Source organism: Emys orbicularis, chromosome 3 (assembly GCF_028017835.1).
Source record: "Emys orbicularis isolate rEmyOrb1 chromosome 3, rEmyOrb1.hap1, whole genome shotgun sequence".
NCBI lineage: Eukaryota > Metazoa > Chordata > Testudines > Emydidae > Emys > Emys orbicularis.
In genome coordinates, this window is record NC_088685.1 from 47,810,337 (window position 1) to 47,837,440 (window position 27,104).

Here is a 27,104-nt window from a genome sequence, read left to right on the forward strand (position 1 = left end):
GGATAAAAAGGTGTGTAGGCTATCAATTCAGTACCTCTTAAATCCTATTTTCTTCATTTTTTAGAAAAGTTCATGCTTTCCTCCCTACCTAATCAGTGACTTATGCAGGAATGAAGCCTTGCCCTGAGATAGCTTCAACTGACAGAAGATGCAGCAGCCTGTCTGCCTAGCAGGCAGTGCTCTGCTGTCTCCACTCACACCCTATTGAATTGAGTCCAGTTAAAGATCTGAGTACTGATATTCAAGACTCAGTCAACTGATACATGTTGATAATCAAATCAGATGAGATACTGCATTACACTAAGAAAGGGAATTTTTGGACAGTGCATTCCTTACTTTTTAGAAGGCATGATGGCTCTGATTAAGGAAAGCACTTATGCATGTACTCAAATCCTTTGCTAACTAGTGGGGAGGTCCTGAAATGGGGCTTGTATGGGGTGACACATTGCCCTTGAAATGTTAAGAGTCCACTGCAGCTCTCAAAGTGTGTTTCAGATGTACTGAGGAGTTACTTTCTCATGGTAGTGTAAAGTTGGTACAAAAGTGAAACCACCAAATAATTGATAAGAATCAACCATAAATCTAAGTTTTCCTTCTTTCCAACTTGGACACATCTGTGATGGGTTGAATCACAGAAACCCCCTTGGGAGCTGCCAACTGATATGCCAAGACTACTACTGTCCCTGCTTTCCCTGCCAGCTCGGGACTCCAGCACCCTGTCTTGCTGAGCCAGACACACCCATCTGCTCCAACACAGACCCAGGGTCTGAATTACTTGCCCCAAAGCTGCAGACTTGACTGAAAGCAGCTAACAGAAGTGTTCTTATCTTTAACACTCAGATGCCCAACTCCCAATGGGGCCTAAAACCCAAATAAATCCATTTTACCCTGGATAACACTTATACAGGGCAAACACAAATTGTTCACTCTCTATAACACTGATAGAGAGATATGCACAGCTGTTTGCCCCCCCGGTATTAATACATACTCTGGGTTAATTAATAAGTAAAAAGTGATATTAAATACAGAAAGTAGGATTTAAGTGGTTCCAAGTAGTAAGACAGAACAAAGTGAATTACCAAGCAAAATAAAATAAAACATGCAAATCTAAGCCTAATACAGTAATACAACTGAGTACAGATAATATCTCACCCTGAAAGATGTTTCAATAAGTTTATTTCACAGACTGGATACCTTCCTAGTCTGGGCACAATCCTATCCCCTGGTACAGCCCTTGTTCCAGCTCAGGTGGTAGCTAGGGGATTACTCATAATGGCTCCGTTCCACCCATTTATATATCTTTTGCATAAGGCAGGAATCCTTTGTCCCTCTGGGTTCCCTCCTCCCTTTCTCAATGGAAAAGCACTAGGTTAAAGATGGATTCCAGTTCAGGTGACATGATCACATGTCACTGTAAGACTTCATTACCCACTTGCCAGCAAACACATATACAGGAAGACTTACAGGTAAAACAGAGCCATCTGCAGTCAAATTGTCCTGGTTAATGGGAGTCATCAAGATTCCAAACTACCATTAATGGCCCACACTTTGCATAATTACTATAGGCCCTCAGAGTTGTATTTCATATTTCTAGTTTCAGATACAAGAGTGGTACATTTATAAAAATAGGATGATCACACTCAGTAGATAAGCTTTGTAATGATACCTTACAAGAGACCTTTTGTATAAAGCATATTCTAGTTATATTAGCATATTTTCATAAAATCAGAGTGCAACGTCACAACATCAACTCAGGCTAAGTTTTCCTCTGCATTCCTTCAGTAAAGAATATCTACTAGATAGTGACATTCCCATTTGAAGATGACATATTTAAACAGTGATTATTAGGTTGTTGCAAGAACATTATTCTAATACAAGACAGTAGCAGGGCTTTACTGCAGGTTTCCCAGCAAGCTTCCTCTAGTATACATAGGTTACAATAGTGGTCTTTATTTTGACTCAACTTAATACTTTCCAGACTATTGAGATATAATAAGTTATTCTCTTGTTCAGTTAATTGGAGTTTGTACTAGTACTTTACATGAACAAGCAAAAATCCTGTACAGCCTGTAATGCTTGACGTGTAATATTAGTATAGCTCCTATCTAATAAAGCCTTCATTACAGCCACTTGATTTATCTGACCTCAAGTTTTATAGGGTTAGAGTTCTATTCCTGATAGCTGTAACTTTAACTCTTATGTTCAGGGAGAGAAAAGCTCCAGTAACTTATCCTTCCTATGTTAAATAGGAAGAATGATTACCCAGATGCTTCAATCAGGAAATGAGCCCCAGCTGAGGTTCAAATACTATACCATAAAACCCCAGCACAACTATATCTAGGTGCTGCATGAACACAGGAAGAGATGCACAGGTCAGAACCCTATTGATTTTGGTGAAGAGTAGAAAATGAGTGTTTGCCAATTTTTAGCAAAATCAGTAGGGTTCTGATTACAGGGGGCTGTCCAGGAAGGGGGGCGGGGGAAGGGAGAGAAATGGGAGGAAGCAAAGGGCCCACTAACCCTATACTTGAGATCATTGCCTCACCCCTGTATCCTAAGTATCATGGGGTGCACCACTCACCCCTGGTCTGGTGCCACCTCCTGGTTGCTCAGGGGATTAACTCGAGAGGTAGATTCGCTCTTCCACAATTTGTATGCTGTCACAGGAATCACTCTTTTTCTCTCAGCAACTCCTCTCTCACTCCAGGACACATAGCATCCTCTTTGTGATTCAGCCCTCTGGCCACATCACTCACTGTTCCCCCTTCAGGGGTTCAATCCATTAGCAATCCTAAGCAGTCTTCCCATTCACCACCCTGGTGCCACTACTTCAGTGGCTGGTAGGGGAACCCAGGTCCACCCTCTAGTCTGGGTTCCAGTCCAAGGACCCTCAGCTTCCTGTCTTTGCCCTCACTGCTCCTTTCCTGGACTGCTTCCCCCTCTCTCCCTGAGTGTACTAGTTCCAAGAACCCTCTTCCCAGGGAGTGACTGCTGCTTTTTCCTACAGCCCCCAAACACTCTGTACTCTTCCCAGGAAGTGACTATCCTTTTTCAGCCCCAACCTGTACCCTATTACCTGACTTTATAGGCCCTCCCCCATCTGTTCCTGCACAGGTGAGCCTCTCTAATGAGCTGCCTACAGCCTAAAGCTCCCCTGTTTGCAGCCTAATTAACTAATTGGGCCTACCTGACCAATTCTGCTCTTGCAGGGCTAGTGGAAATCAGGCTTTTCTGATTTTCACCAAAATCAAGAGAGTTCTGCCCAGTAGTGCCTAGAACATTCCCTGAAATTCTGGAATTGAGTCGATGCAGTTTTAAAATTACCACATACATACAGACAAACAGAGAAATGCTTTTGATTTGTGTGTAGGAATTTGCTTTGCTCAGGCAATAAGTGTCAAAGGTACATGGCTGAGGTTTTATTAACAATATTTCCCTAGCCCTTTACCCTCAATGATCTTACAGGTCCAGGCTCATCTGTACCACTATTGTTTATCCCATGTGTCCTGCCCACCTTAGAGAAAGATTCTGGGTCATCATAAGCATGTATAAAGGAAAATAATCTCCAATTGGATGGTGTCTGTGTAAATTCCTACTGAAAGTGTGAAAAAGGAAATCTTTGCTGGGAACTCCAGAAGCCCCTCCATCGGTGAGAGTAGAGAAGGCTCCTGCCTCATCTTGGGGTTGGGTTGCCAGCATGCACCAGAGGTCTCAGAGTTATTTTGTGAGTGGTATCAGTTTTACATCAAGCAGAACTTTCCAATGTTTTTAAAAAGGCCATTGCCATCCTTCACTCTAAGAAGATCCTTTGGTCAGCTAATTTTATTGGAAGAGTATTGCATTTTCCCCCAAAAGCTATCAAAAGTCCAACTATTATTGTAGGGCTAGCTGTTTTTCTTTTGACTCCAGCTCCTTGGCCGACTGCTTAATGGAACCATGTCAAAATGACAAACTTCATCTCAGCTGTAGTTTAGTGGGTTATATGCCAACCAAATAGGGTAAAGCTAATTCATGCAGAGGTAATGAACCTCAGTTCTGCATAGTAGTGTCACATGGAGTTCTTGTAACATCCAGGTTTACGTTCGTTCCAGTAAGATGAGAAATTACCATGCCATTAATGTAGTTTGGGAACTGGGGCATTGAGGGCTCAGCCTGAATCAGGGTGAGAGGCAAGGATGGAGAGTAGGCAACCTGCTACTTTAATTTTAGAAGTAGTGTTTCTTTGAAGTACTATAGCATTTTACGTAACCCTTCACTAGTTCAAGTATTAATATCAGCAATTACTGTCTAATGGCACTTTAAAGGCAAGAGGCATGTTGTACAATCTAGTTAAAGTCCTGAACTGGCTGACCTCTGAACTGGACTCTTGTAAAGACCCCTGGCTTTTCCCAATCAAACTCCCATTTTTCCAAACCTTTCTGTTGCCTCCATTAAAAATAGGCTAATCAGTGTAAGTGACAGGAGACTCAGGGCTGGTCTACACTTGGGGGTGGGGGGAGGGGGAGGAATCGATCTAAGATACGCAACTTTAGCTACGCTATTCGCGTAGCTGAAGTCGAAGTATCTTAGTTCGACTTACCTGGCCGTTCTCATGGCGGCAAGTCGACTGCCGCGGCTCCCCCGTTGACTCCGCTTACTCCTCCCGCCGAGGTGGAGTACGGGCGTCGATTCGGGGATCGATTTATCGTGTCTAGACGAGACACGATAAATCGATCCCTGATAGATCGATTACTACCCGCCGATCCGGCGGGTAGTGTGGACGTGGCCTCAGTCCAATATAACTTCTTAGCTTCCTCTGGCCAGATGCCAATACCCACTGAAGAGAAGACAACCTTCTAGTAAGAGTCCAGGGGAAAAATAATATAGCCTTCTGGCAGTTGGCATCCAGAGGTTCTTGGGTCACAGCTGCATCTACAGCGGAGGTTAGGTCAACCTAACTACATTGCATAGGGTGTGAAATTTTTCACAGCCCTGAGTGATGTAGCTAGATTGACCTAAGTTTTAGATGTAGACAGGCCTCAATCACAGAATTTTGCCCGGAGTCTTCAGTTCCCACAGTTAGGAGGTTTGAACACACACACAAAAGTCTCCAGCTTATGTTACAGGTATTGGACTGCAAAATTATTTTTTGCTACAGCCAGCAGACAGTTCTGGATTTTGAAAGTTCTCCAGATTTAAACTTCTGTCCTTATTGTAGTACATAAGAACATAAGAAAGGCCGTACTGGGTCAGACCAAAGGTCCATCTAGCCCAGTATCTGTCTACCGACAGTGGCCAATGCCAGGTGCCCCAGAGGGAGTGAACCTAACAGGCAATGATCAAGTGATCTCTCTCCTGCCATCCATCTCCATCCTCTGACGAACAGAGGCTAGGGACACCATTCTTACCCATCCTGGCTAATAGCCATTTATGGACTTAGCCACCATGAATTTATCCAGTCCCCTTTTAAACATTGTTATAGTCCTAGCCTTCACAACCTCCTCAGGTAAGGAGTTCCACAAGTTGACTGTGCGCTGCGTGAAGAAGAACTTCCTTTTATTTGTTTTAAACCTGCTGCCTATTAATTTCTTTTGGTGACCCCTAGTTCTTGTATTATGGGAATAAGTAAATAACTTTTCCTTATCCACTTTCTCAACATCACTCATGATTTTATATACCTCTATCATGTCCCCCCTTAGTCTTCTCTTTTCCAAACTGAAGAGTCCTAGCCTCTTTAATCTTTCCTCATATGGGACCCTCTCTAAACCCTTAATCATTTTAGTTGCTCTTTTCTGAACCTTTTCTAGTGCTAGAATATCTTTTTTGAGGTGAGGAGACCACATCTGTACACAGTATTCGAGATGTGGGCGAACCATGGATTTATATAAGGGCAATAATATATTCTCAGTCTTATTCTCTATCCCCTTTTTAATGATTCCTAACATCCTGTTTGCTTTTTTGACCGCCTCTGCACACTGCGTGGACATCTTTAGAGAACTATCCACGATGACGCCAAGATCTTTTTCCTGACTCGTTGTAGCTAAATTAGCCCCCATCATGTTGTATGTATAGTTGGGGTTATTTTTTCCAATGTGCATTACTTTACATTTATCCACATTAAATTTCATTTGCCATTTTGTTGCCCAATCACTTAGTTTTGTGAGATCTTTTTGAAGTTCTTCACAATCTGCTTTGGTCTTAACTATCTTGAGTAGTTTAGTATCATCTGCAAACTTTGCCACCTCACTGTTTACCCCTTTCTCCAGATCATTTATGAATAAATTGAATAGGATAGGTCCTAGGACTGACCCTTGGGGAACACCACTAGTTACCCCTCTCCATTCTGAGAATTTACCATTAATTCCTACCCTTTGTTCCCCTTTGTTCCAATGTACAAAACATTGACCTCTCAAGGCGGTCTTCAGAGGCACATGCAACGTTTGTCTTGAACTTTTTGGAACAGACAGAATGATCTTTTCACAAACATTGAAGTTACTGGCAGTGCAAGTGCACATAATCCAATGATTGGGTTTCAGTTTTCCAGTATTCAAGTGCTGTTATACTGTCAAAGGGCACTTCACATGTCATGCACAAGTCAAAATCATGTTTGAACTCTTCTGCCAGGCAAGGAAAAAATGCACAGAATATTTTTATAGTCGCTAAATTGCATGACATCTGTGCCTGGACAAATGGTTGGCAAAAAGAGATCCTGTTCCAATGACTACATTGTGGATATGTTTGCCTTCAGTTTGCTTTGAAATTCTGATGCAAAAGCCAGCCTTGCAGATGAAAGGAGTTGCCATTTGGAGCCCATTGACTTGAGGTCCACTTCGTTTAAGGCATCATCTACATCAGACGTAACTTGTTAAGCAGTGTATCAATGCAGTGTATCATGGTGCATTTGTCTCCATTTGCCAATGAGCCCTGTTGATTTCCCCCCCAAAATAAACAAAGAAAAGATAAATTGCAGCACAGTTTTCGCTGGTTTCCAGCCTCTTCGACCATCCGGCATAGTTTCATTGTCTTCTTTGAGGTAACTATATTATCTTCTTAGCATCTGTCATGCTGTCCCAATGCATATGAATGAATTTTGCAGCCTTGAGCCAGGAAAACCAGCGTAATGGCACAACATGAGGGGCACCCGCAAACCCATTGGTCTCATGTTGTTGCTTGCAAAGACTTTAAAAAATGCTTGCTTCTTCATGTTGTCATTTTTCAATTCCACGAATATGTTGAGTATGCAGAATGTATTAGCTTTGATTGCATGATTAATCGGTACATGCAAAAGATGCCTGTGACACAATATCCTGAACAAAGTTTATGGGATTAAGATAAACTTTACTGAATTAAAGTTAAACCTTATTGAATTATGGTTAATATCTTTGGGGTAGATTATATTAAAAATGCAATTGTGTATGGGTTGTTTTGGCATAATATATTCCTTTAGTAGAGAGGGGGATGCTAATGTACTTCCTCCATTATCAGCCCTTTGAAGCCACCCCTTAGAAGAGGTACACATTTACTAGTTCAAACTGGATTCTGCAGGGACCAACAGACAAGGGCTCTTTGGATAAATAGCCTAATTTTAAACTGATTTATGGTCTTCATGGTCCAAGAAAACACTCAGGATCTCTGGTCTCTGGAGGACCCCAGTCCTTAGGGAAGAATTAAAAGGACCAACTCTCTCAATTACTCTTGTTAACTATCTTTGAAGAGAGAGCAGGCAGGTCTGTTTAGGCAAACTGTCTTTGCTGGGGATAATACAGTGAAGGCAGAGAATTGTTCAGCCTGGATATACGCCAGTCAGAATGGAGTGACATAGGGGTCTCCACCCACTAGAAGTGATGGCCAGGAGAGCTGGAAGCCTGAGAGTGGATGCCTTTGCTGGACCACTGAGGGGGAAAACAGGTGTAGTTACCTGGAACGGTGACAATGAGTAATACATGGAATGTGCAGCATATGCGGATACATTTCTTTCATGTCTTTTACTAAGCGTTGCATGTACATCACAGAGTGACTGTTGATTAACACTATTTTCCCACATTTGACTGTACTCTTGCAACACATCAAATTCGAACGATCCCCACTGAAGAACAGCAGAGGCTTTCAATAGAATAGTATTAATGATTTATTCTTGTCAGTGTAGAACAATGATGTTCAGTGCTGGCTGTCCAGAAAACTCTGGGGTTTTAAAGAGAATTTCTAACTCCTCAAAAGATCCTTCGTTGCAAGCTTGGGGCTGAGAGAAAAGTTCAGGCAGGTATTTTTTTTCCAGCTGAAGAAGTTCTGGGCCAGTGCAGGCTTGTGAAGCAGAACTATTACAAAGCTCAAACCACAGACATCATTCATTGGAATCACATTAAAATACTACGCCTGTACCAGATTGTGTGGAAAATCTGAAGTTTCTTCCTTCTTTTGTCTCATTCTTCCAAACAGGCTTCTGTTGAAGCATGGCCTACCTTTGCTTGACTTTAATTCAATTTCATATGAGACGTTGTTCAAATGTTCAGCAATACGATCTGCCTTTCCAGAGATTTCTGTTTTACAAACTTTGCAGTGCAAAAGATCCTCTTCTTTTCCAGACTTTCATTTTGAATTTGAGATCAAGGTGTACATTGCAGTATTCCTCTAGGGTTTTTCTTTTGATTCATTACTGATATAAAATGACAAAAACTTACCCTCTGTTACTGAACTGGTGCAGTTGAGCCCCTATCATAAATGTAATTGCTTTTGTGCTCTTCCTGAACTTTGACTCCAATACACTGTGTTAATCAGTCAGATCTGCAACTCCAGCACTGTTTGGCAGCTGCTGTAGCACTTTGCCACACAAGCATCTACTCCTCCCACCCTGAATGATCCTGGCCTGGCCACATGTCCAGCCTCACCAGGAAGGTGTCCTGGTCCTCCCAGGATCATGATGGATGAGGATGAACCTCCTGCCATTAGGCAGGCCACCTTGCTGCTGAACAGCTCCAATCACGCACATTCAGCTGGTGAATGAGGGAGTGAGGCCATGACAGTGCGGCTGCAGAGAGCTCCCTGCTCTGCCTTAGAACCAGTGACACCTGATGTCTGGAGGCACAAGGTGCAGAGAAGGCTGCAGACATGGTGGGGCAGAGCAGAGATCCCTGGGCAGGACTGTGAGGAGGAAGAGGACAAGCCCCCTGCCATTGGAGAGGGCACTCTGCTGTTAGCTCCTGAATGGGGATGGTCCCCACGCTCCTAGCTAATGAGGGAAAGAGTGGGGTGGTGATACTGAATTCCTACAGGTGTAAGGTGCGAGGAAGGCTGCACTCATGCCAGCTGTTACCAATGGATATTTTTTCCATCCATTTCAGTATGTCAGCTGACAGTAACATTTACTAACATGTATCTAAATAGAATCCTGTCAAGCCTAGCTATAATGGAGTAACGGATCTCCCTCGCTCTCATTTTTTGTGAAAGAGGGCTGACCTGGCTTAGGCATCTACATCCAGAAGAGGGGTCACAGCTGTGAATCCCCAGCAGAGATAGGCGTCTAACTACTGGCTAGCTTACGGGTTGTCAGATCAGCTTGCTGCCTTTTGTGAATCCCTTTCTTATGTACCTAACTCACCATGTATTTTATAGGAAGCCTGAGTACCTGTTTAACCCACACACCTCCTGGGTAGTGGTACCGAGACCATTTAGAGAGCGATTAATGAGTCTACTAAAGCTTTTAGCTCATGCATTTAGCTCCTGAGGTTCCAGGTTCAAGCCTGCCCACCAACTACCAAAGTCTGTTGGTGTTGCACCTGATTCAAGGGTAAGGATCGCACTAGGCAGCAGGTAGCCTAAAAGTTAGATGTTGCAATGCTCAGCATTGCCACACAGTCCCTTTATGTATATAGCCCAGAGTGCATAGTGCACAGGAGAATCAAGACTAGCTCTGCAGGTCTGCTCTAAAGCAGGTTCTTGCAATCTCTCCATAGACTTCAGAGAAGTTATCTGATCTTTGGGGTATCCTCCTGGGTTGTTTTAGTAGCAATCTTTTCCTCCCCTTCTCCTACATGCCAGGCCTTTTCCTTCTCTGGCTTTCACCTTCTCAAGCTCCAGAGAGGAGTGGAACTATATAAATCCTAGTCCTTTACTCAAGAAATGTTAAAATAGAAACAAGTGAAATATACACGTGCTAAACTTAACTGGTCAGTCACTTTTGGCTTGGTGCATTCCAGCTCTCACACTGTAAGCAGACACTAACACAGGAAGAGAGCTTTGTCTTCAATGTCTTTTAACACTTTTCCTTCTCCCTCTCCATTCCCTTATCTCTTCCCCTTCATTTGTTTTCTTTCTCCCTTCATTCCACCCAGACCCAGTCTCCCTGCTCTCTCTTTCTTTCTGTACATTTCTAGACAGGGCATGGAAATTTTCTCAGACACCCAGTAGCTAGAGGACTAAACCCCTAGGTAAAGAGAAATACAAAATACAGAGGCCTTGGGCTCAGCTCCACATAGGTACTTAGGCACCTAAACCCCAGATTTAGGAGCCACTGTGATCCACTGAATCCCTGCAGGCACCTAAATGTTCACTTTAAAAGTTCCCTAGACACCTAAGTTTCTGCCTCTGGGCGTGCACACTGCTGCCTCAGACTAGGTGTCTGGACACTTACCTCACACCTGAGCCGCAGTGAGACCCACAAAGTGGGGGAAGATAGGCAGAGGAGCACCTGTTTTAGCCATGAGGCCTGATCTGCTAGGTATGCTCAGAGGCCACCTATGGGATTGAGTCCCATTCAAAATCAGGGGAATGGGGCGTGAAAGAGAGAGAATAACTTTATAGCCTAGTGCTAGTGCACCCACCAGGGAAGTGGGAAACCCATGTTCCAGTCCCCCTGCTCCAGTGACTATTATTTATCTAAAGAGGAACAACTTCAACAGGAGCGATTGAGGGAGCTCAACATCAGAATATCCCATATCTCAGTGGTTAGAGCACTCTGAGAAGTGGGAGACCCCTTTTCAAGTCCTCTCTCCCCCTCAAGTGGAGTGGGGCATTGAACTGGTCTCCCACATGCCATATGTGTCATATGCTGTCAACACTAGGCTAAAAGTTTAAGGTGTGCAGCAGCACCTCCTTCAGCCATTTTGTGTGGAGTGAGGCAGATACCTAACTTGTTCTCACAAGAAATAAGCCATCTGACTCCAAGAGAAGGGTTCCCAGGTGTGGATCACAAGCAGAGATAGGCACCTCCCTGCTGCCTGGACTTAGGTACCTATCTCTGTGAGAGGGGCAGGGTGGGGCTTAGGACCCGCCTCTCTCATTGGCATCTCTTGTTGGCTAATTTGGGGGTCTCCCCGCTACTATGCTGGCTTGCAACACCTAAGTCTCTTTATATAGTTGGTCCTTACTCCCTAAAGGCAATACCCACTTGAAAAATCAGCCTGCTTTCTCTCTCTCTCTCCCCCCATGCCCTGCTAATAGAAGAGATGCAGATTCTAGTATTCCTACTAGGGTGCTTTTCCCAACTCTTATTCAGGGACACTCAGTCTGGATATCAGCCTTTGGTTAGTAAATATCTGAAATTAGAAGTATCCTCTCTGGATGCTAGAAACAGATGGCGAATTCTCTGTTCCCCATCTCATTGCAGAGCCTTATGGCTGCTTGCAAAGATTTTGGGATGGTCTCTGCTCCTCTATATTTCTTTCAGCTTTCTTGCTGCCTCTGCACTTTTGAATGAGATATCCTTCCCAGTGACTAGCTCCAGTGCCTGCCATCACTACTGCTGCTTTGCCACTGAGCAGCAAAGTGAAATTGACCTGATTCTTGTCCATGTCACTGATGCCTACAAGGGTTCTGAATAGCAGCATTTTTACTCTGCTTTAGCTTGGTAAAGTTATGAGCATCTGAAATACTGATCTGAAAGCATCTGATACTGGAGTCATCTGTCTGCAGACTTCCAGTGCACTGCTGTCATCCTTTCACGCTCAGTTCAGATTTGGCAAAGCTCTTTGCAACCATAAAGACATAGAAACTTTATGGACATTGGAAGCGAGTAAGAGTTGTTGGGTGCCCAACATCTTTGGGGAAAAAATCAGGCCTTTATGAAATTTAAGTGTATAAAACACCCTTACCTATCAAGCCTTAACTGGCACTCCCATAGAAGATATTGAATGAAAATTAATTGTGTAGAAGCTGATGGTATGTGTCCTCCACAAAAGGGGCAAGTGGATTTTCAAGCCCTGATAAATGTGTCAAATAGGTCCATCTTCCCTGCTAAGATTACCATTTTTATTCTAATTGGTTTAGGTTAAATTGGATAGTAAAGAAACAACTGGGAGGGATGGGATTAGTGTCCAATTGGGCACCCTGATGAGCAGCTTTGCCACTTAGAAAAAAATGATTTTTTTAAAAAGTGTAATGCTATAGAGCCTTCCTGGCCTTAGTTACAGTACAGTTACAGCTAAAGTCATGTCTTGGGAGAAGCTCAATTTTGATCACTAGAGTAGGCATTAAATGTGTTCCAAGTTGTAAATATTACCTCTGTTTTCAGCCATCAAGTTTTATCGTCTAGCCATGCAACTTGTACCTGATATAGAGTTTAAGATCACCTATACGTGGTCTCCGGAAGGTGATGGTGTTGGAAAGAGCTAGTAAGTATGACAAGTTTACCACTGAGCAGCACAGGAGTGCACACATTTTGTTTCTAATCCAAAGACATTCATTAAGGTGCCACCTATCTGTTTGTAATATAGTCACCTAATGTTTGAGAAGCATCTTTTTGTTTAACTTCAATTTAATTAGTAGCATGCATTATAGAAAGTTATATAGATCCTTTAATGGGCTTGGGAACACATTTTATACCAAACAATACAATGAGATGCAGTTCTTAATTTGTTTGGAGCCAATTCAAACTTAAATTGAGGGATTAAAATAATTTAGCAGAAAATAGTTACTAGGTGATTTAAAAATACAGAAGCCACCATATTACTTTTTACTCGGAGATTCAGATCTATAAGCTATGCAGGCAGGATCATTTTTAGGCTAGTAAGAGCTGACATATTGATTCTTGCAAGTTACACTGTAGTATCAAAAGAGTCTGCACTTGTAGGCTTGTACATACGTAGCAGTTAGACTTATTTTCCTCTTAGGGTAATAGCCAAGTATAGGATTATCTGGGTATTTAAGTGAACCCCCATTAACATCACACAGTGAGGTAAGAAAAATACTAGATTATAGAGTAGAGTTTTATAAAGTTCTTTTATATTCCTAGTATTTTCCCTCCCCTTTGACCGACTCTCCGTTAGTCAGTTCAATCTGTTGATGAGGACATGAACTTCCTTGTGGTCTTTCAAAAAAATTTTTTTTCTTATTGCCCCTCCCCAACTCCAGGTGATACCAGGGCTGGAGCCAGCTTTCTTATCCTGCCCCCTTATTTGTTTTATAAAGTAGCATCTGCAGAGTATGCCTTTCTAGAAATGTTTGTTAGCACTATTAGTGCTTCTGCTCTCTAAACTAAAAAGTTGTAGAAGTTCTCTATGTCACACCAGCAAAAAAGTATAACAAGCTACTATAACAATGTTCTGTAATAGTTGTCATCTCTTCCAGTAATACAAGGTAAGTAATGAACACTGTTTTATCAATTATCACTCCCTTTCTGCACAACATCTTACTAGAGTTTTAGGCCTAGAAGGCCAAAACAGAGTTCTGTCTTCTCTTTACAGTATTTTAAAGATCCTTTTCTAGCTCTTTCATCTAGAGTTGGAGCTTTTTTTATTCCATCACTTCCCTTATTAAACCCATCCCAATTAAAATTAAACTAAACATGCAAAAGAGAAATATAAGTAAGCTTCTGGAAGTTCTACACAAACTGTGTGTTCTCACAGAGAGCTTGTTAGTCTTAAGGGTAATCAAAAATAATATACGCGGCACCTCATGAGTAAGGTTAGGTAGAGTCATGTGGTTTGAGTGGCTACTTGTACACACCTGTGTAGAATGGTTGCACCTGTTGTAGAGAACTCAGATTTAATCTTTATGTTGCAGTAATGTAATTTTATAGCATATTAAACAATGTTCATTAACCCTTTAGCATAGGGAGCAATCCATGAAGGCACTTAGGAACCTAAGTCTTGTTTTTAGGCACCACTGCGATCCACAGAATTCCCACTGTACCCTGTAGGCACCTGAACTCACTCAGTGCCTAAGTTTTTGTCTCTGAGCAAGGACTCTGATTTACAAACTGAGGAAACAAAAACAATGAGGAGTCCTTGTGGCACCTTAGAGACTAACATATTTATTTGGGCATAAACTTTCGTGGGCTAGAAAACTGAGGAAGATAGTTGTTCAGCCTCCTGAGTGGCATGTGGGACCTGATCTGGTGGGCGTGTTCAGAGGGTGCCTACTGGATTGGACCCCTGAGGTGAATAAACACAACAGGTGTGGGGGTGGGGGGCATGTAGGAGGACCTCCGCCCAGTGATTAGGCACTCATCTAGGATGTGGGAGATTCCTGGTTCAAGTACTCCCTCCTCCTGAGGGTGAGAAGGGATTTGAGCAGCGATCTGCCACCTCTCAGGTGAGTTGCTTAACCACTGGGCTATGGGGTATTCTGATGGGCCTCAATTTCCTATATTGAAGTTATTCTACATTAAGTGAATAATTGAATAATATTAATTGGGCCAGAGAGCGTTAGAGATCAATATGTTGATGAGGAAAACCATAAAGGGACACTATTAGTTTTAAAAAGTAAAAAGTGACACCCTCCCCCAAAAAATCCTTATAATAATTACTATAATGAGCTCTATACAAATATAATTTACTTTTCACTGGTAATGCTGCTGTTTTATTTCTTATGTGCCGTTCATCTTAGATGACAAAAATAAATTAATTGCTTTAATATTTTGTTGCTCATAGACTAGCACAGTTCTTCAATGATTGTGTTGCACGTACTGCAGGTGAATGTAAAAATCCAAACAGTGAAACTGCTTGGTTTGGGATTAAAAGAAAGATAACTACAGAAATATTTCTGTTAATATCATACTCTCTTAAAAAGACAAAACCTAAACCTTGTTTTAACAAAACCTAAACCTTGTTTTAACAAAACCTAAATAAACCTGATTAGGCCTCTTTTTTTTTCTTGGCAAATTAGATTATCATTATGTGATAAGAAATCTTAATGACTGAACTTTGATCTTAAGAAACACAGTAATTACAAAGTACAAATCAGAAATCATATCAAATGAGAAGAAAAGGTCAGTGTGAATACTAGATGTTGGCATGTTTTGTTCCAGTCTCAGGTTTTGTTTTATTTTTCTTTACTTTAGCATTGAGGATGGTGATGATGATGGCAAGATGGCTGATCTTTTGTCCTACTTTCAGCAGCAGCTCGCTCTTCAGGAATCCTCAGTCAAACTTTGTCAGCCTGATCTTGATGTCAGTCAGACTCATATCTCAGGTGTGAGATTAATTATGTCATAAGTTTATAAGGAAGGAATTCTTAGAGGTATATTTTTGAGTTCAGCTTGAATAAAATGTCTTGTCTCTTTTTATTCTAAAATATAAATTTAAAGAACTTTCTTGTAAATGACTCAAGGTATCTATTTGTTCATTATTGTAACTAGATGTATGGGAAGAAATCTCATCAACTGGTTTAACAGCTCTTTCTTCATACATATTCTGGCCTTGTTCCTGTAGGCTATTCCATGCAGGCAGACTCATGCAGGCTTGCAGGCTCAGAACTTCACTTTGAAATTTACTTAGCTTGTTCCCTGGGAAGAATGTTCACATGCTACTTGTCTTCCTTACCTCTGACAGTTGATTGGGATTGAGATTGGGAGAGGGAATAGGCTGACATTGATTTATTTTTGAATATAATATGGAAGGACTGTTTTAACACTTAACCTGCAATCCTGAAAAGACATAAGCAGGTGTTCAGTCCTACATACTGTGAGTAGTCCTATTGACTTCATTGGGACTACCCCCAGTGCGAAAGTAAGTACATGTATAAATCTTTGCAGGAGTGGGTCCTAAATATTGATTTCTTAACCTTTATTATTGTGCCTCTGTCATATTTTTTTTTTTAAAGCTGCCATATACCTTTCCTTAACAGTGAATTTGTGTTTGGAAAAATGAAACAGTTTCACATTTTCTGGTACACACGAGTCTGCTACAATTATGTGAATTAAAGTGATTTGTTTTATGGGAAGTGGATATTTTATATTTCCTGGTGGAGAGTATCAGATTCCTTTCAGTGAAAGCAAACATTTTTACAGTTGTTATAAATGAATCCATTCACACACACACTAAAAAACTCTGGCCACGCTATTTTAAAATGGCCAGTGATTTTTGGATGCCTCCATTTTGGGCACCCAGCTTGACACCTAAGGAGGGGTCTGATTTTCAGTGGGTAGGTGCTCAACACTTTCAGAAAATCAGACCCCTATGAAGCATCTCATTCTGGCTCCCCAAAATCACTGGTCAGCTTTTGAAAATCTTAGCCTCACTACTTTTCGAAGGAAGCAAAATAGAGTAAATTTATGGAACTTCAGCAGAACTTTGGCACTATTTCTATTGTCTTCTGTGTTTAACTCAGACCATTTAGAAAGACCATTTTTCTTCTTGATTTTTGCCAGAAGAATTTGGAAGCTTGCACTTTGTATACCATATTATCATGAGATCCCAGCCTGAGTGGGGGAAAGCCTCAAGCCCTCCTCTCCTGTTGGTATTTCTTCCTCAGTCTCCATGATATTCCTGCATTTTACTATTCTGCTGCTCTGCTCTGCTTGTAGTAGAGTTGAAAGTCACTAAAATCTTGATCTTTAATCCATTTGTTAATCGGGTGAAGGATCACTATTGATCATTTCTGCAGCAGTCACAGATCCACTGGCCTAGGGAGAAAAGCAGCCTGGATGTGAAAGAGAACTTAAAAGAGAGAGAGAGAGAGAGAGTGTGTGCGCACGCCAAAAAGTCAGGTTCTCGGTTTGCAAGATGCTGTAAACACATAAGACACTGTCTCTGCCCTAAACTGACATTACTTCCTTACTTTTACAACCTTGAAATGCCAGCAAAGAGTGCTTTCGCTGTATTTCTATTGTTTTTTTCCATAACTGGTGTCTGGCATACAAAAAGAAATGAGAATGTGAGTGAGACCCAGAGAATGAGAGAACACTAGACTAATCAAGGATGGCAGTAGTATACAGATTTTTTTTTTTTTTTTTTTTTTTTTTTGAGTGATGATTAGTTCTTGGTGCAAGATAGCAGGGGAAGATCAGACTTCTACTACTTAACATAAATGCTAGATTTTTATTTCCCATCAAGAGTATAGGTAATTTTTGTTTTTAGCAAATAAGATGTTTATGATCTGGACAACATTCCTCACCAGAAGTCTAAAAAAAACTTTAGTTTAATATTATACATTTTCTAGACAGTGGACACATCATTTGAAATAATAGCTTTCTACAGTGGGTGAAGATATTCATTGTGATGGGGCAAGCAACAAAAATTCTATAACGAAATGCAAAACCAGCATTAATGCAATGTTATGGCTGTACAATTCTGAATAAAGAGAAGTTTGGAAAGTCAAAAGTTAAGGTACCATGTTCACTTGGCCATGTTGCATATCCTACATAAAGCATACATTTAACATAATCAGTAACATGTTAAAGAAAACAGGAATAAAAAGATTACTACATATTTACAACAGGGCTGCATTAGCATTGCTGTCGGAAGATATGTACATTTCCAATCTTTTTTAATTGACTTGTGCGGTCTTAAGTTTTTGCTTTAGATTTCCTAGATCTTGCTAAACGAGAAAAGAATATAAGTATCCAGTTTCACGTGCTTTGGCTGACTGATGACTATCAAATGATAACCATTGATGTTGTTCAAGTTAATAGGCCCCAGTTTGTCAAAGGCTCATGATTTTTAAGCTTCTTTAAGATCTTAGCTGTGTAAGCAGCATATTACATTCTAAGGAGTTATAGCTAATGCACCTTTAAGCACTTAAGTTGCCAAAGACTGACTGGAGCCTGTTTATGTACTGTATTGCTATGTGTGCATATCTATAGCATGCATGTGTGTACAGCTATCAATGCTATAGGAGCAATATAGTTGTTAATATACCTGTTTTTTTAATTACATATGCTTCAAATGGTATGTTGAAAGTATCTGCTACTAAATTAAAGCAAAGTTTTCAAAATGGAGCAAAGGCATGACTCCTCAGTTAGGAATAATTCCATGTTGAGTTTTAACTTCCAAAGTTCAGATGTTTGTATCAGGTGAACAAATAATCTGGTGTCCTAAAAATAAGTATTCCCCCCCAATCTATCTCACTACTCAAATGGCTAAATGCTGTTTGCCCAGATTTTCCAGAAAAAAAGTCACCTAGGGCTGAGACCAAATATCAAGAAACTTCAATTCAAAAGAGAACTTTTTTTCCAAAAAACAACATATAAAAACAGTTATAATTCAATAGAAACAGTTTTGTAGCCTTAACTACAGCATCTGTCACTGGTGAACACTACACTTCTCTAGCTGTTTTTACTAAAGTGTATCAGAGCAGTTTATACTGAGTAAATCTCACACTTGCCTTTTATGAAATAGGTGTAACGGTTATTTAGGAATCACTCAGCCCCGGACAGTAGAAACAGCAGCTGCTTAATAGCATACAGCAACACTCTTAACAGTAAAGGTTAAGTCATAAAGATGATTATATCCAGCTAAAACTGCAGAGAAAATTTAGGGAGGTGGAATGCAAGTAGATGGAATTCTGGCTAAAACCCCAGGATTTTCTTACTCTACCTTTACTCTTATGAGAATTTTCCTAGTATCTCACTTGTCGATAACTTTGGTCAGGATCTTGATTTATTTGTGTTTAAAGTCATTGGAAAGAGTCCTCAACAGTACCATGCCATCTGACATCCCATTGGCTCATTACTGACAGAGGGAGGAGTGATACAGTATAGATTCACCAGCACTACTTCCTGCAGGTTATACATGTTCCTAGTGGTGTCCCATCCAAGTACTGAATTGCCTGAACCTACTGAGCTTTTGAAGTCAGAGCATCACAGCTTGGCTTCCACGCAAGATGTAAAACGTTATGTACGAAATAAAATGTTACTTTACATGTGTGATGTGCACAAAGAGCTCTCTATATATTAAAGCTGCTGGAGAAATAATTGTTTCATAAAATCAGTGATATACCTGTTGTGCCCTGAAAAGATATGTAGCTGTGTAGTCTTTAAGACCACATCTAAAAAATATTTTGTTACCATGTCGTGTCTTAACATTTGTATATTATGTGAAGTTCTTTATAGTGCATCATATATTTTTTTGTAAGGTATTTGGTTGACTATTCCCAGTCAAACTTGTTCTCTAATTTCCTGTGAAAAACAGGATTTTGGTAGCTATCAAAAATAGGATCGGGGAAATAATTTCTTTGATTATTGTCATGTTACCATGTGATCACTTAATTATTTTCTGTTCACAGTGCTGCCTATGGAAGTGCTAATGTACATTTTTCGATGGGTGGTTTCCAGTGATCTGGACCTAAGGTCATTAGAGCAGCTATCTCTGGTCTGCAGAGGATTTTACATTTGTGCCAGGTATAATTGAAACTTTATCCATAGAGTGAGATATTCACCTTCTGTTCTTTTGGGTGGAGAACGAGGAGCTTTTCTTAATCTTAGTCTTTAAACTGGTTACTAGTATAAGATTATAGCCGTAGACATTTATTTAGGTAGAAAAAGTCAGTGTGGGAATTAAAAAATTGCTGGTGGCATTTATCTTAATCAAATTGTCATTTTCTTGAGAATACAGTTTGTTTACCTTAATGTGAGCAGGGACTGTATATTGCTGTATAAACAGTTAAAATTGCCAAAAAAATATAATTTTGTGAAAAACCCTGCCTAGTAGATGAGTGCTGTGCTGGGACTCAAGATCCCTAGGTTCTATTCCTGCCTCTGCCATTGGCCTGTTGGTGACCTTGACCAAGTCTTTTTGCTTCCCTGTGCCTCAGTTTCCCCATCTGTAAAATGGGAATAATGATATTGACCTCCTTTGTGAAGTGCTTTGAGATCTGCTGATGAAAAAAGCACTATATAAGAGGTTGGTATTATTAGTATTGGTATATAAAGACTGGTAGTGAATCCATAGAGGAAAGCTGCCTGTATTAAGAAAAGGTTTTTGCTTTTAGGCTGTTAAATCTATATATTGGGCTAAATCCTGCTCTACTTATTCACGAGTAGTCCCATGTTAAACTCCTGATAATACTAATCAGGTGCTCAAATACACCAGTGATGTTTGTGGTGTAAATGTCTGGATAGATAGAAGCTATTAGTCTAATATAAGCTAATATGTTTTGGTGATATTTGAATGATGTTTACAAGCAAGGAGTACCTTTGCTCACAAAAGAGAGGACATATTGTTAAATGGAGTTGAGGAGTCCTAAAATAATAGTAGCGTGACTTTGATCACCATGTAGACATCACAAAGCAATGCCAGGTTGACACACTCAGAAAGTTCTGTGCTGTATTGTCACTGCTTCATATGTTTTACTTTTTGATGAGAAAATGGCTTTCTAGCTCCTCAATGATTCCAAGTTCTGTGTGGCTTAATAATTTAGTAATTAAACAGTCTAAGAAAAGTGCCTTTAACTCTGTCCAGACCCCATCTACCACTACGTTCTTAAAGTTCCCCACTCGTCTTTTGTGCCTTGATAGTGGAGTTCAGCAAGGTGCTATAAAGCTATGGGTTTTGCTTTTATATCTTCACTAGGGATCCTGAAATCTGGCGTCAAGCCTGTTTGAGGGTTTGGGGCAGAAGCTGTAATAAACTTGTTCCTTATACCTCCTGGAGAGAAATGTTTCTGGAAAGGCCCCGTGTTCGATTTGATGGTAAGGAGTATTTTTGGAAACAGATGTTTTCATTGTTACGTATGATTTTGCCAGAAAAAAGTTGCATAATCTTTTATTTCTGTCTAATTATATAGTGCCACAAATGTTAGGCCTTATCTGAATTCAGTTTGGTTTTGAATATGCAGATCATCTTTAAAAGAAACTTCTTCCTCCTTTTTAGCTACAAAAATGTAGCTGAAAACCTATACAGCCATAATTTTTAATCTTGTATGTTTATGCACTTTTAAAAGATGCTTGAATTTTTAGGTACTTATTTTCTTATTTGCTTCATTTCTGTAGGTGTGTACATCAGCAAGACAACATACATACGTCAAGGAGAGCAGTCTCTTGATGGTTTCTATAGAGCATGGCACCAAGTGGAATATTACAGGTAGAACTGTAGTAAACTGAGTGAGGGAAGTATTTCCCCCTCTCTCCAAGTACTGTTCATTCAAATATAGATCTCAATACTGCAAACACTAGTAGTTCAGTTGAGCTCAGTGGAACACTAAGTGTGTAAAGTTACTTGGGTGTAAGTATTTCCAGGATCAAGGCCATAAGGAATACTGTTAGATCTGGTCAATAGAGGTAGGTTTAGAAACTAATTTTCCTTCTCAGTTGCACCGTCTGCTCATGTCGGTAAAACTAGAGCTTTAAAGATGCCACAGATTTCTCCCTCTCCCCAAATCATTCCTTTCTTTGTGTCCATCAAAATAGTGCTCAGAAAGAAAAAGAAAAAAACGAGATTAAATAAAAATTACCTTTAAATTTACTCATAACCATTTTTTTAAATCTGCCTTTGAACTCCTTCCAATTACTCATTCACTGCCTTTCTTAGCCTTCTCATTCCACTATTCACATAGCTAATTGTTCTACTCTGCTGTCCCCTCCTGAATCTAAAATGAGCTACAGGATACCAGTCAATCGCATAATCATTCATATGATTTGGAAAGTATCAGCCTGTCTTTCTAGATTTGGTATCTGATCTTAACATCTCAAATCTGATACTTAAGGTAGAGAAGCACTATCAAACAGACTTCTTCAGAGTAATGAGTTAAGAGCTAATTACACTTATCTCAGTGGGTACTGGGTAGGAAGAAGGTTCCCAAAGTTCATATAAGATTCATCTTGACTTTTGGTCAGTAGCTCCTTTTCTGCATTCCTCCTCTGAACAGAAGTTCTTAACTTCTGTGGTCTTGCAAAAGTCTGCATAGTTTGGTCATGTGGTCTCCCAAACCAGGTCTTTTGGTTTCTGATGAGTTGTTTCTATGCTTTTGAAAATATGTGAAAATCTGTTTTTAAATGCTAGGAATTAGCACCTGTAATGCTACACCTTTCTGTGAAGGGCTCCCATGAGAAAACAGAATGTCTACTACTTTTTCCAGGTTTTTATTGTATAATTGTATTTTTGCAGATACATGAGATTCTTCCCAGATGGTCAAGTAATGATGCTAACAACTCCTGAAGATCCTCAATCTATTGTTCCTCGTTTACGGACTAAAAATACAAGGTATGTTGAAATTGCACATTTGTCTGCCTCACGCCTTGTTTTTTACCCTGCAGAAAAAGGACGCTTTTCATAGAACTGGAAGGGACCTCAAAAGATCATCTAGTCCAGTTCCCAGGACTAAGTATTATCTAGACCATCCCTGACAGGTGTTTGTCCAACCTGCTCTTAAAAATCCCCAATGATGGAGATTCCACAACCTCCGTAGGCAATTTATTCCAGTGCTTAACCAATTTATTCTAGTTCTTAACCATGTTAACTCATGTTAGCCTCTAGATTTAGGAAAAGTAAAAACAACAATGGAAACATCATTTATTGTTTCTATTGTGCCAGAGATATTCATAGTTCTTTACAGGAAAATGTAAGACCTAGTCCCTGCTTCAAGGGACATTACAATTTAAGACCCTGATTCTGGAATCAGACATCTGATTGTAAGATCAAGGCCCTGAACAATGTCTGGAGAAACTCAGAGTGAACAGATGTAAGAGACATGCACTGTTGGTCTTGTGATTTCAGGATTTCCTCTCCCCCCCCCCCCCCCCCCCCCCCCCCAAGAAAGGCAAGGAAGTAGGAAAAGAGGGCAAACAGTGAAAGGCTATCTGAACAGAAGTGAACGTCTAGGAAGGAGTTGAAGGAATCAAGGAAATATTAGTTTCTCTGGGTCAAGGAGGATGTTTCCTCCTTGAAACGTTCCCATGAACTTGTTAAATTATTGTGGAAATGTGTTTGCATCTCTAAAACAATGCAGTTTTGAGCTATTGCATAAGAATTTGAAAGTGAAAATAACTAGAAATTGTATTAAGAAAACTGACTAGCCAGTCTACTCTGTCCTACTTAAGAAAAATACTAAAAAGCAATTTTATGAACATTATAATTCATCACCTACAACAGGCCTGATGCTTTACAAAACACAGAAATATTCCCTTGCCCAAAGGCTCACATCCTCAAGTCAGTAATGGAAGGAAAAATAGATCTTACAACTATTGTCAGTTTTAATGCTTAGGTGTTTTTGTAGCATAAATAAAAACTAGTATCCTTAACAGTATGTGCTTGACACCATCCCTTTAACCTTCCAGAACTGATGCAATCTTGCTTGGCCATTATCGCCTCTCCCAGGATACGGACAATCAAACCAAAGTATTTGCTGTATTAATGAAGAAGAAGGAAGAGGTAGGTACCAAAATAAAATACAGAGAAATAAGAGAACAAGAGGGTAAGGAGAGTGGGATTTTTTTTCTTAAGGCTTCCCCACAATTGTGTCTTTAAAGAGCATATGGAGGTGTGACTGTACCAGAGACTCGCTAATGAACTTGGTGCATGAAGTGATGTCAGATAAATTACCACACATTAGAGCACTTGTAAAATATAACAACTTACTTGTCTCCTTCCAAAAATATATTAACTTTCTGAAGCAAGAAAGCAGTCTCTCTGAATCAACATATCGTGCCAAGCCTATTTGTTTGTTGTAAAATGACTTTGTTCACACTTAGACACCATTTCTCCCCCAGTAAGCCCTCTTCTGCCAACTGTTCCCCAAGCTTGATTGCTACACAAGGCCTGTATTAATTTATAACAGCCTTGCTAAATTTAAAAAGAGGTGTGTATCCCCAGCTCACAAGATGGTGGCATGAGAATTAAGTCAGAGGAAGAAGAAAAAGGTGGGAGGAGCAGCAAAGACCTTTTTATGACATCACCTTTCATCTGTATGAAACTTATTTCTGCAGCATTAAATAAATGAATCTAAATAATGAATTCCTGGTCAAGAATTTAACTGGGAATAACTTTCAACAACAGATGTTGCACACAAAAAAAGAAATACCTATAGTAAGTAGTGTCAAAGTAATTACAAGGGTTGTGGTATTGTACATGCAGCTAACTTAGTCTCAGTTTTTCCTCAAACCCTATATTGAGTTTGAGAAATTTTATTTTCTATGAAATCCTGCTCCATATGTAGCTTGATATAAGTTAAACAATTTTTCAAGTAATATTACTACTTAATTCTAGAGTTTCCTATGTATGAGACATAGTGTAGGCTGTGTGCTAAATAAGGAAGTGGTAAAACGTGCTAAGAGTTCTGAGGTTTAAACAAATGACTTGAAAATAAAATAATGATGGTCTTAGTTTGGCATTTTATCATCACTCTTTCCTCTAAGAACTTAAAGGATCACTACTTTTTGGCAATGTAAATAAAAGTATCCTAAATATGAAAACATGGAGTTTTTGCTGTTTCACGATCTGTCTTCACACTTATTTAAAGTGTTATGGTAAACCATGGTAGTGCTGTATGTTCTTTGTGTGTTACTAAACTTTGTGTTTATTGTACAGAAACCAATTGACTACCACAAATACAGGTATTTCCGCCGTGTTTCTGTACCAGAAACAGAGCACAGTTTTCATGTAGGACTACAGCTGTGTTCCAGTGGCCGCCAGAGATTCAACAAGCTTGTTTGGATACATCATTCTTGTAACATAACTTACAAGTAAGTTAATAAACTGAGAACAAGATGTTTGCGAGTAATAAGGCTGGAAGCATTCATCTATCCAATGATAAAATGTGCTAAGAGTTTTGTGGTTTAAACAAATGACTTGAAAATAAAATAATTATGGTCTTGGTTTGGCATTTTGTTAGCATTCTAAGAACTTACAGGATCACTACTTCTTCTTCGAGTGCTTGTTCACGTCCATTCCACATTAGGTGTACGCGCGCCGCGTGCACGAACGTCGGAAACTTTTTCCCTCAGCGGCTCCCGTCGGGCCCGCAGGGTCTCCCTTCCCGCCAGAGCGGCGCCCCGCCCTAGCGTATATATATCCCTGCTGGCCCGACCCTCCCTCAGTTCCTTCTTACCGCCCGTGGCGACGTTGGAACAACTCTATCTCTCGTCTGAGAGTGTCCCTTAGCATAAGTGATTAGTGATAGTTATCAGTTCGTTAATAGTTAAGTGTTTAAGGTTTAGTGTAAATAGTAGTTTATTAGCCCCTCACAAAGACCTAAATCTCTTTGTGATAGGGGTTGGGCGACCCCGGCACCGGCCCTGGGCGGCGGGGCATGCCGCACGCCCAAGGCTTCAAGGCTTGTGCCACGTGCCGCTGGCCTATGCCGTTGAGCGACCCGCACGACTCGTGTCTTCGTTGCCTGGGGGAAGCCCATCAAAAGGAGCGCTGTAAGATTTGTAAAGCTTTCAAGCCCAGGACTAAGAAAGAGAGAGACTTTCGTCTCAAGCAGCTCCTCATGGAGGCGGCGTTACAGCCCTCCTCTTCCGCGGCACCGTCGACCTCGGTGCGGAGTGCCCCGGCATTGGTCCGCGACCCGACCCCGGCAGGACAGCCTAAGCCTACGGTGCCGCCTCTACGGGAACACACCCGGCACCGTTCTTCTTCGCCAGCCAGGCCAAAGAGCCAGCCTAAGGCCAGGGGACGTTCCCCGCACAAGAAGCCGGCACCGGCGAAGACCGCGAGTGCTGCCAAGGCCGTTACGGCCCCGGTACAGATCCCGGTACCAGTGGCTCCGGCGCCCAAGGGCCCGTCGAGCCCCGGGATAAGCGCGTCGAGTGAGGAGGAAGGGCTGGAGGAACTGTTGGAACAGCCCTCCACCCCGGACACATTTGAGGCAGCAAAGGACCTCATTGAATTGTCCACCGAAAGTAACCTCTGCGCTAAAGACATTCCGCCGCGACTGCCATCCAAGGGTCCGTCGCATTCGCCATCTCGGCACCGAACACGGCGCCGGTCCCGGTCGAGCTCCGCCTCGGTGGACTCCCGGCTTCCCGCCGCGCAACGGGCCACCAAACAGCCAGGCCCCGACGCGAGCGACGCACCGTCCCAGCAGCCCGGCTTGAGCAGGCACCGGGACGCGTCGGCCACGAGGTTCCCGAGACCGCGCTCCCGCAGCTGTTCCCGGTCCTGGGATCGACGGTACCAGTCCAGGTCCAGGTCTGCACGGCGCCTCTCACGGTCCCGCTCCAGAAGGCACCGCTCCCCGACTCCGGAACAGCACCGCCCAACGGCACCGCCGTGGCCCTCTAGATCGCCGTCCTTGGCGTCGGAGGAGGGCTCGGGCCTTTCCAGTAGATATGGCCGCAGAGTGCACGCCGCTAGGGAGCACGAGGCCTCTTGGCAACCACATTGGAGCCATCCTGGACAATGGCCATTCTGGACCCCGTGGGCCTATCATCAGCAAGGCGCTCCATCCAGAACCTCGAGATCGGGCCCCTCAGGACACCGGTCCCGCTCCCCCACGGTGCCGCCCTGCCTCCCGTGCGGAGGCCACGGTCTCCAGGCCGCCAGACAGGGATAGGACGGACTCGGTACCGAGCCCGGCACCGTCCCTGACCCAGGGCAGGGGACGCACCCCAGAGGACCGTCCCGCCGAGGAGGAGTTGCAGGGGGACGAGGACACACAGAAGGCCATGACCTCCTCCTCCTCACCGGATGAAGCCGTGGCGGGCACAACGGTGTCCGGCCCTCCCCCGATTGATCATTGGGCACACCAGGACTTGCTCCGCCGGGTGGCCCTCAATTTGGGGTTGCAGGCAGAGGAGACTGTTGAGCAGGAGGACCCCATGGTAGACATTCTCAGCCCGGAGGGTCCCTCCAGGATCGCACTTCCACTTATAAAGACGGTACAGTCAAATTATAAGACTGTATGGCAGATGCCAGCCTCCTCTGCGCCGACGGCAAGGGGCGTCGAGAGAAAGTATTTTGCCCCATCCAAAGGGTTTGACTTCCTCTTCTCCCATCCAGCCCCATGTTCGCTGGTCGTTTCGGCGGTCAACGAGA

At 41.8% G+C, this 27,104-nt stretch overlaps 1 protein-coding gene across 4 annotated transcripts in view; it reads left to right on the plus strand.

Annotated features, from left to right (window-relative positions):
• The window catches only part of FBXO9 (F-box protein 9), a 53,011-nt gene that overhangs the window by 19,045 nt on the left and 6,862 nt on the right, over window positions 1–27,104 (plus strand). For all 4 annotated transcript variants that reach the window (XM_065400394.1, XM_065400396.1, XM_065400397.1 and 1 more), the window contains 8 exons: window positions 12,485–12,584; window positions 15,254–15,384; window positions 19,417–19,531; window positions 20,703–20,821; window positions 21,122–21,212; window positions 22,236–22,331; window positions 23,405–23,498; window positions 24,654–24,808. In XM_065400394.1, the coding sequence (XP_065256466.1) occupies window positions 12,485–12,584; window positions 15,254–15,384; window positions 19,417–19,531; window positions 20,703–20,821; window positions 21,122–21,212; window positions 22,236–22,331; window positions 23,405–23,498; window positions 24,654–24,808 (901 nt within the window). The remainder of the gene's footprint in view (window positions 1–12,484; window positions 12,585–15,253; window positions 15,385–19,416; window positions 19,532–20,702; window positions 20,822–21,121; window positions 21,213–22,235; window positions 22,332–23,404; window positions 23,499–24,653; window positions 24,809–27,104) is intronic.